General features: G+C 41.5%; 1 protein-coding gene across 1 annotated transcript; it reads right to left on the bottom strand.

Annotated features, from left to right (window-relative positions):
• Window positions 1-4,163: 4,163 nt before the first annotated feature.
• klf5b (Kruppel like factor 5b) lies at window positions 4,164-8,809 on the bottom strand. The gene is made up of 4 exons (XM_070975355.1): window positions 8,354-8,809; window positions 6,645-7,554; window positions 6,505-6,564; window positions 4,164-6,144 (listed from the first exon to the last, which is right to left on the bottom strand). Exons 1-4 carry the CDS (start codon window positions 8,528-8,530, stop codon window positions 5,966-5,968), a joined length of 1,326 nt encoding a protein of 441 aa, XP_070831456.1. The 5' UTR covers window positions 8,531-8,809; the 3' UTR covers window positions 4,164-5,965.
• Window positions 8,810-10,943: the final 2,134 nt, after the last annotated feature.

The raw sequence follows: 10,943 nt of genomic DNA, 5'->3' as shown, positions 1-10,943 counted from the left end.
AAAAAAAAAAAAAAAAAAAATAGAGGCACCTTACAGACTTTGCTTTCATTCTGTCCCGATCTATCTGTTGTTATTATTCAGCTCTGCTTTCTCAGCTGGGTTTGACAGTGAAAGGAACTCGCCTTGTGGTTTTGCACAGCAGCACTTGACCATAAGCTGAAACTGACATCGGCTGCAGTGTTACAGGGATAGTGTGGTACCCGATGTTCAATACAGAAGAGCAATACATACTGAACAAAGTGATGAGAAGGAAGGTCAGCCTCCTCTTTGTTCTGTTTGCTGATGTCAATATCTGGGGAGAAGTTTCTATAACTGGGCCGACTTCTCGCTCGGTACCACGGCTCCCTCTTTTGATTGGTTTGTAGCTCCAGCGCAAGGGTCTAATCTGATGTGTCTCAGTTAGTGAGTTACTCTCCTTTTATTTTGTTTTATATTATTTGTCTAAAATACAGACAGTCACTTGAAATGTTCTCACCTCAGACCAGATATATGTCAAGATTATGATCTGATATGCCTGAGATTTGGTTATATGAACTGCTGACAAATGGAGGAATCACATATGCATACACACATAGTACGTTTACACATGCATGGATGCATCTTGTATGTAGAGTGAAACTACATTTTAGATGCAGTCACTGGCAGAGATATCACTTAGAGACCAACACTTAACCTCAATCAGGAAATCCTATTAAAAAGTATATTTTTACAGTCCTAATAATACTTTTCATGCTGCGTAAGACCTGCAGACATAAACTCAGAGTATCAGGCCAACTCATATTATCTGATAGTGCTGCTAAATGCATTTATTGGACTGAAGCCAGTAAAAAGAAAAGGTAACCTTTTTGATAATAGCACCTTGAAAACCACACACACGCACACACACCTGCACACTCGCATTGAACTTCCTCCCTTTCAGCAAAGTAGCCAAATCCAGGATGTCATTTCCACACATGCACCCTAATGTATGTGACACCCCTTTGATGTAATGGAGAATGGTAATGTATGTCATCATTATTTATGTATCTTGGTTGTGCACATGTCATTATGCCCAGTTGTATTATCATTTTGGCAAAAGCATATCAGCACCTTGTTTGTTTATTCGTATGATTTTCAAATTATTTTATGTCAGATGTCAATTTATAAACAAATAATCATCGTCGTATTTTATCATCCATATAATGTACGAGGACATTTTATTACTGAGGGGCACTTCATCATTGCATAGAACTCTTTCTTCTGTAAAAAGGATCTTTTGAAATGTTGTAATATATGTGATAGTGAAGATAAAACTTATTACAAAGTTCTACAGCCTGTATATACATTGGAAAAATAGGGCTTTTGATTAGTAGATGCAGGAAATACATTTATACATGTAAAGTCTTTTTCAGAGACTGTAATTTATCTAATTTGATATACAGTGAAATGGGGCTAATGGTGTTCATCATGTAAATTATCATATGTGATGTTATATAACAGTTTGCTTTCTTTGGTTTGTGGTTAAATAAGATCATGATCAAATCATTTTTATTCCCAAGGCTGAACCAGTGTTTGCTATAATCAACAAATTATTTATATACATTGACCGTATTAAGGTACTCGATTCCCTGTGTTGCTATTTTGCTATACCTGGACAAGAAATTATATTGATCAAGCACATATCAACAACACGTGTACTCTCGTATTCAGTGTATGACTTTGCATGCCTTAATACACCAGTTTTTGCTGAATTCAATTAGACTTGAATACGGTGTCTCCACAGGACAGGGTGTATTATATTTCCCTTCAGCATCTCTTTCCTCATTTTAAAGCATAATTTTGTAACGGTAACCAGGGTCAAAGTTATGCAATAATAATGAATAGTGCCTCATATTGCAAACTTGTAATATCAGCTGCTCTGTGCAGAGTTTCGATTTCAACATGTGTGCTCAAATTAATAAATTTCAAATGGGAAACCATGAATTTTGGAAAAAGCACAGACAACGTTATGCAAGGCGGACCTCTAATGTTTCACTTTCTTTTCGCACTGAGCCTTATGCCATTGTGTCAAATGCAGCGTCCTACCATAACACTTTCCCAGGCTGTTAATAGCTCACGTCGTTACTTTGCTTGCAATAAGTCACTTCCTGTGAGGGGAACAAAACTGAGTTACAAAGGCCTCATGATGTTTCAGCTTCATCACATGAATCCATCACAGTGGCTCCATGGAAGATAATGAGGAGTCTTACTCACAGGGAAAACGTCCTGTGGCTGGGATCCTGGCTGTAGAGTGATGCCTTTGTTAATGAATACCGATCTTACACTTCTCTATCAGTTCAATATCTATTTTACTTTCTGTGTAACATCTGATTTTGAGTTCCTGGTTTTGAAAATTTAAGTAGTGAAGCCAATGCCTTTGTTTCAAGTTTGCTGATATTACGTACAGTAATCGTTGTTCCTGTATTTATGTAAAGTGAGTGTAGTGTAAATATATTCAGATCTTTTCATTCTTACTGTTCAAAAAAGAAAAAGAAAAAAAAAGAAAAAAGTGATATTGCTCAGCATCGCTTCAAAAGGGAGATTCTGCTCATGGAATTCCACCTCTGTAAAAGAAATTTTTAATCCTGATATTTTTCAAAACTTCAAGAACAGGTGTCCTTTTTTTTTTTTTTTTTTTTTTTTTTTCAGTTCCACTTTTCTTTTCTCCAGCAGTTGTTTAAGTATCCAGTCAGTGTTTTGCCTTTTCTCTGTATTTTTCATATGGATGGAGCTGTGAAATTAAAATAAGTTCAAACATATACATGTATATCAATATGAATGGAGGCATGAAGGTTAATAAAGTTGCATTTTGTATGTAAGACACTGGTATGGAGCTAGTTGCTATCTACGACTGAGATGGATGGTATGTGGTTTCGATGTCACTTAGACATCTGAGTACTGTACTCACATTCTGTGGCATTTGGAAACCTAATCTTGGTATTAGAGAAGGCATTTTAAATTATGGGCGATATACAGTACAGTAGCTTGTACACATCTGATCTCTACAAGGAGAGCTTGGACAACCATTGATTCACCTGCTTACTTCAGTTTACAGCACATACATAAAAACTCTTTGATACCTGAAAATCCTCACGCACATGTTTACCATCCAAGTCAAACATTGCATACCTCTGTGTAATATGTTGCCGTGTTATTATCTCGTACCAACGCGGAGTGGTATTTAAAGGCCTGGTATGTTTTAACACAACATGCAGTGAATACAGTTTCTGAGAACAGGTTGCACATAAAAGAAAACGCCCAGTACATCCTGTACTGTACTCTATTATAACAGGATCTGGATGAATGTCTCTGTCAGCCAGCAAAGGATTCAGATGATCACAATAGCAAGGCTTCAATTCCCACTGCACAAAGCATTTCGCTGTGCGGTGTATCACATGCGTGATTTATTACTCACGCGAGCCTGTGCTGTGGAGGCTCCACCGTACAGGCAAAGTACAGTGAAAAGAAGCTGAAAGCAAATAAGAGCGACATTAGAGCAATCCTCAGAGCGAGGTGCCTCGGCTCTCAGGACAAGCTCAGACAGCTTTTCTGGTTTGTACAGCTTCTCTTGGCACCTTCCATCAGCGCATCTGCTATGACTCACGTCAATGACTTTTTTCCTAGAATTAAAAAAACAAAAGAAGAAGTAATCTTCTGTTTTCGTGACATAGAGTTGTTTGTAAGAACAAGTGCAATATGGGCGTGTTCCTGAACAATTACTAAACACTGACGCCAAATGAAGAACCAGAAAGACAAGCAAAGATAATCAAACACTGAGAGTAGTGAGGAAAGAGTATAAGTTGTAGTTTGGAATTAAAATTCTGTAAATATTCCACTTAAATATCCTCCTCTTGTCAGCAGTTGTCTGTCAGTGCTCCTTGTAAATCTATTCACAACATTTTTACAGCTTCAGATTCAATATCTCTGCAAACAATTAGAGTTCTTTCAATACATCCATGTTATTTTCATGCAAAAAGCAATAACAAAGCAAAATCTATTTTCCATTTCCTTCATGATCATTCTAATAATAAAAAAGCTGTAGAGGTATGAGACCATCTAAAAGTGAGGAAATTTGGATAATAGAGAGGAAAAACTCCAAAAGTTAAGTGCTGACAATCTTTTAAAAACCAGACATTCCAAGAGAAATATTCAAGACAAGTCTTTTATTTGCAGTGCGATGGTCACAGGGTTTCCTACCAAATTTGATCAGTTTATTCTACGTCTTCATGTTATGAAGCTATGACATAAAATATTGCAACACCCTGTTACAATATAATATGTGTACACATAAATATGTGTGTATACACAGTGTATATTTTCAAAGTATTGCAATAATTCACTGGCACATACTCCACTGAGCTGCTCTCTTGGCTGGGGGAAGTGATGACAGTGTAGACTGTAATAATAAGATTCTATAGTTTGATCCTTTAACAAAAATAAAAAATAAAGTCTCTGCAATTAAAAAAAAAGGTTTAAAATCTTTATAAACCCAAAAACAACCAGCAGATAGTATCCTTAAACAGCAGATACAAAATATATACACCTCGACAAATTATAGAGACTTCAAAAATCTATTTTGTTTAAACGGACTGAAATTAGAAAGAAACCTGATCATAAATAGAGATAGAGGAGGGGCAGCCAACACACACAATCATTTCAGCAAAATAGAGTACCTGATAAAAGAACACCGTCCCACCGGGGCAGCTTTGTCTCTCATTCATCCAAAAAAAAAAAAAAAAAAAAGCATTTAAAGGCACTTTCAAAAGGTGTTTGAATACGTGGATGGTAGTCAAAGAAAGCAAAAGCTTACACAGATGTTCAGACTGGCAGGTGCTCAGCCTGAATCTAAAAAGAAGACAAAAATCTCAAGCTCGCAGGCGCCACTTTGAAACCACTTCTGGAGACAAATCACCAGCAACACGATGCTGGAATCCTGATATAAGACACCTAATGCTCACACACGATTCGCTACCAAAACAAAGTCGGGATGAACCACCGCTCCATCCGTCCATCCGTCTTCCTCTCTACCACCATCCTCACTGTCAAAATAAGATGCTGCTCTGTGGCTGAAGTTAACGTGGAACACAACAAGCCCGTCAAAATAAGTTAAACCTTCCCTAGAGTTAAATAACAACACGTTCTGTAATGTTACGCTACAGGGGCATCCATGTAGAACATTCATAATGCTGTCCACATGACTACTATAATATCTCATACCATTATCTTTCTTTCGTTTCAGTGCTATGAGTAAATGCACATTTTGTTGTGAGCAAAGTTGCCCTCAGTGGCAAAGTAATGTAGAAATCTGGCAGTGTTAGACTCATGCTGTAAGCACTGCACTCACACATGGCTTGCAAACAGTGCTCATCCTAATATTTCCCCCTCCTGCTGTGACTTTTAGCAAATCCACCACTTGTTTATGTAACTGGAACTACCTGCTGTCACTTTCACTACTGCGCTCACACACACCACCAGTCCTCTGACCGTCTAGCTAAAGCAACACATTCTTTGACCTTCCAGTTCATAGCAATGCTACATCTGCACCTCCAGTATGGCAGTTTGTTTTTTAAGTTAATTAAATAATTGTCATGACATTGCTGAAGTGATCTGTACAAAACCAATTGAAGTTGTTTATGTACTTTGCAGTGCAATAAAATCATGAAAAACGGCTTAAAAAGATTCAATATTATCTCATTATTACATTTGGCAAATTATTTTTGACTGACACCTTTGCAAATGTCCCCCAGTATCGGGGCACCTGTGTGGAAATAAAATAAGGCAACAGTAGTATTTGATCTTTTCACAATAAAAGAAATTACTCGTGGGCCAGCACTGCTAATAATATCCCCACTAGGGAGTGAGTGGAGTAACCCACAGTTTTCAATTTGTTTGTTTGCTGATATGTAAGTCCACATTTACTGAAAAACAATTTGCAAGGCGAGGGTTTCTAACTCTGGTGTCTCTTCATGTGTAGCGCCAGGTGATCAGAGCGGGAGAAACAGCGGCTGCACACGCCGCACTGGAACGGCTTCGCCCCGGTGTGTTTCCTGAAATGGCGAGTCAGCTCATCAGAACGGGCGAAGCGCCACTCACATCCCTCCCAGGAGCACTGGTACGGCTTCTCTCCTTCAGCAGACAAGAAAAAAAAAAAAGAAGAAGAGCAAAATGAAGCAGACAAAACAGACAGACAGCACATGTTTGGGTGCATTCCCCTCAGAAAATCTCAAATTACTGATAAATGAGTTTGGCGTGACGGAAAATCGGATACTTTTTCATACGTGCACCCCAACTGCGAGCCACAAATCACAGCGTGTCCTGTCCTTTTCCCTTCCCCCTTCATGAGAGCTGCAGGCTTTATGTGATTTGACAGCGGTGAGATGTGGGCCAGGTCTGTCAGCAGACAGAATGCATCTGCATGCCAAGTACATTTTTATGCACTCACCACCTTCACCCCAAAATATGAAGAGCAACTCGAAAACACTTTACCTGTGTGAGTCCGTAGATGGGCTTTTAAATGAGAAGACTTGGTGTACACTTTCTTGCACCCTAAAGAAAAAGAAAACTCGTTGACATCAAAATACTGTCCCCTCAGTTGGATATGGCCTAAAGGCAGAAACAAGACTCACCTGGGACATCACAGTGGTGAATCCGTCGTCTCTCCAGATCAGGATTATTCCTTCTGTTGTTCTTATATGGAGCCGATTGGGCCAACACTGGGGACATTGGCTCAACACCCGGTGCCGTGTGTACTGGTGTCAGGGTTGCACGCTGGACTGGCACAGGACCTGGGCTTTGGACTAATCCAACATTGGAATTCTGGTCTGGGCTTTGGATTGGAGCAACACCAGAAGTCTGCCCTGGATCAACTGGATTATGGGTCTGAAAAGTTAACTTAGAGGCGATGCTGGCTTCGTAGGATGGAGGTGGGGACAGATTGTGAAGGAGCTCCTTCCCCCTTTCGGGACTTGAGGGCTCAGAGTTTGGCGGAGAGGGTGGCAAATAGGTCGGTCTCTGCTGATGGCCTACATGTCGAAAACACTCGTTCTGAGGGGCGCTTGTGGGTTTGGTGCAATTCTGGCTGACGTGGACGTTTCCCATAGGAAGACTTAACGGGGCCATGGGGATGGAGCTCAGCTGCGACCCGTGAACGAGCTGCTCCAAGTCAGAGTTCAAAAGCTGAAACAAGGGAACATCCTGGAAATCTGGCATTTCCTGCTTGATGTAAAAGTTCCCGCCAGCAGTTTCGGCTGTGCTGAAAACACCTGGGTATTCTGGGAGTGTTGGTGGCACTGTATTGCCCTGACAGGTGGCATGCATCAGAGAGTGTGACGGCTCTGTTTTGATCTGTCTCATAGTCCTGCAGAGACCGGGGTGCAGGTATGTGACGTCAGGAAGGAGCAGGCTCATGTTGACGCTGTAAGGGGAAGCGAAGTCCTCGGCGAAGGGTGGCTCCAGCATCAGAGCGCCGTCCCTGCACAGCATTTTGGAGTTTATGCCGTCCTGTGGAGGCAGATAGCTGTCCATCTCTGATTTAACCTGAAATACAGAAGAGAAGGGATGCTCAGGTAAGCCATGGTGCAGCTCTGCCTGTTAATCTGATTCAGACTCCCACCTGGGTTACTGGTCTAAATCTGTCGATATTGCAAACGCAGTAAGACAGATGCACATTCAGCACTAAATGTATCATGGACCCTGAACGCCCCGGTAGTTTTCTACTGTTGTTCCTCTTCTAAAATATTAATTCCAATCCCCAAAGAAGACCTCCATGCATGACCATAACTACCCACCATTCTCCTCTGACACTGAAGCATCATTAACACTGACAAAACAACAAACAACGGCACTGACTGCTGGAAATACATTTGGGGGTGCGTTTGGGGCCTACACTTGTGTACACACTGCCACACCAGACACGCCACCAGCACCCCCTCGATTTACAAGCAGCAGACGCCCTCCTGAAACGCTCCGGCCCGAGCTGTTTGGAAATACATGGCCGAAATTAGAACATCCAGTTGCTCTGCAGCGCCACGCATCCCTTCCTCGCAAGTTTCGGGGCGCAACGCTTCGCATCCCAGCCGTGCCCTGCGTGTGATTCAAGTGAATGTCAGCATCAGTGCAGACCAATTTCAGTCACGTGTCGGGACAGTAAACTGCGAATTTTGGAGCAAACAAACACACAGGTCGGCCTCCAATATCAGTCTTACATCTTTACGCGAAATCAGCCCGTTTTGCTCTCATCAGCAGCATGCAGCGAACCAGCAGGTATCAGTAAACAACGCGATGCTCTGAGGCAGATGCAGAGGAAGAGAAAGAAAAAGGAAAAGCAATCTCTTACCAAATTGTAATCATGAAGAGAAGACGTTCCCGGGTTGGCATCCCTCGTGTTACACAGCACTTGTCCATGATCTTCACCTCTCAGACCGTCGGCTGTCAGTGGTGCGGCGGTTTTACGGAGAAACTGCGTGTCCTGCCCCGGAGCGACCCAAACATTATTCCTCACGGCAGCGGCCATAAAAGCAGAGGTACTGTCTAACTATCCGAAGTCTTTCACAAATAAATTAAGCATAGGTGGTGTTTTGTTTCAAAGCAATCTGTACGAGCAAAGAGCCAGCTGTCAAACGTTCATTCTGCCTATTTTGCGCTCGCTTGTCAAATTACGCAACTGCGTGGAATCGGCGCGTCTGCAGGGCGGGGCTGAACATGTACAAAATAAACAGGACAAGCAAGCCATCAGGATACGCCTAATGTAATGAATACTGTGGTTGTATGGAGAGGTGAAATGGCTGAGGGTGGAAGTAGCACGAAACACGTGGGGATAAAGAGGCAGCTGAGGGAGGTGAACGTGGCGAGCCATTGAGCGCTTTAGTCACAGACCTCAGAGTAAAGTGAGTCGGCTGGTTGAATCAGTGCAGTGTCGCTCGGGATCACGTTGACTTGTAATCTGAGGAGGCATTGAAAAGTAAAACTACAATCAAACGCGATTATTTATGTCTTTACTTTCACTAAGGGTGATTTAGTTGTGCCTGACCTCAATGCTCAATTTCCAACTGATGATTTGTCCCCGTCTCACCTGTCTCCACGGCCCATCAGCTTAGCGCAACTTCCCCATCATTTTTTGGTTTTCTGCTTTTCCTCAGAGCCTCCAGCACGCTTGGGTCCTGGTCTGGCATGTTAAAAACGCCACTGCAGTGCAGCTGTCTGTCAGGACTGCATACTTGATGCCAACATTCCCGAGCCAGCAGTGAAGCCTGCACACATACACTGGCAGTGGATGTTTCTATCAAAATAGCTCAGCATTTCACTCAAACGCTGATGATCGGCACTGAACCTGCCTGCAGTTGTCTTAACTTTGCCCTATAATAAACCAGCTGCGTTCATGTTCTTATTAAGTATTTGACTTTTCCTCATGACCTTGTAGGAGCTCACATGTATGTTTTTTGTTGTTTTGTACATCTTTGAAAATACTCTAGGTATCTGGCTCAGCAATGACAAAAGATCAGTAATCCAGCCTCCAGCACTCTTGAGGTCACATGTGTTATACTTGAGCTTAACAAAACAGAACTCACTTAGCAAGGTTTGTTTTTTTTCCCACACAGGTGTATGAAGTATTACCACATGTCAATAATATTGCCAATGCAACAAGCTGGAACTGGAAACACAGGTATGCCACAATGCTGGCACGGATGTGGACGAGGCTAAGCAGCATTACAGTAGAAGAAGAAAAAAATCTGTGTGTGTGTAAAAGGATTTTTTTTAATGTGACATTTACTGCCACTCCCATCCATGTTTTTCTTCAGGCAGTTTCTGTCCTCTTATTAAAATGTTGTAACTGCACCCACTGAAGGCTTGACTGAACACGTTTTAAATGTGAGTATCTGTGAGGTTAGACTGGGTCATACATGAAACCAAAACATGCTGAAAAGACGTTATATGACAGAGATTTTTTTTTACCATTTGCACACAGAAAGCTCATATTATCCACTGCTTTTTATTTGGAGTTTAGAAGTGAGAGGTCTTTTCCGTCCAGGCCCCTCAGCAGTGAAAGCATTTCTCCTCTCATAGATCCTTCTCCAAACTGCTTTTTTCAACCCCTTTGCTTTCTCCAAACTCACTGTGATTTGTGATAATTGTTTCTCACGTATTTGAAATTCACTCCTTCCATCACTGTTATTCTTGATTTTCTGCAAAGCACCTTGTAATGTTGTTTTTGAAAAATGGATTATACATAAGTTATTACCAATATTACTATAATGAAATACTGTTTTGTTTCGACGTAATTCATTCGATTATGTGTCGATATTGATACCACCCAAACTATTAATACAATCTGAGTGCTCGCTCACCAAGAAAATACCCACATATACGTATTCCTCCTGATGCTGTAAAAAAAATCCCAAACATATTCAAATGACTGCTGATCATCCAATTAGGAGCCGACTGATTGCCTGTAGTGTGCTGACCTTTCCAAGTGCAATCTAAATCCATGGATGTCTCAGCTCCAAGAGGAGCAACTGTCATTCTTGGCCGTGGCTCTTCCTGTACAGCGAATGTGAGCCGAGCCCTCCTCCATATCCCCCGTATTAAAACCTCACAATATGCCCAACAACTGCACAGCAGAGGAGAGAGAATGCACGGTATGTGCTTACAGCATCACAACTCCTCTCTCCTCTCACATGGACTAATATGGCCAAGCCAAGAGGGGATAGGACAATAAACACATGTAGCACATTGCTACTGTGAGCACAGTGTGTGTGTGTGTTTTTTTTTAATTGTGAAAGGGTAAAATAACTTTCGGTAAGTGGGTTGAATTATTTGGTGTGCTCTGTTTGTGAAACTGATAAGACTAATAGTGTGTGTATTTGTGTGCGGCTGCATTCTCTTTGTTTATCTGCTAATAATCTGAAATGTTATGACATTCAGTGTAA

The sequence above is a fragment of the Chaetodon trifascialis genome, chromosome 12 (assembly GCF_039877785.1).
Source record: "Chaetodon trifascialis isolate fChaTrf1 chromosome 12, fChaTrf1.hap1, whole genome shotgun sequence".
Taxonomy (NCBI): Eukaryota; Metazoa; Chordata; class Actinopteri; order Chaetodontiformes; family Chaetodontidae; genus Chaetodon; species Chaetodon trifascialis.
This window is presented reverse-complemented; position numbering and strand designations above follow the sequence as displayed.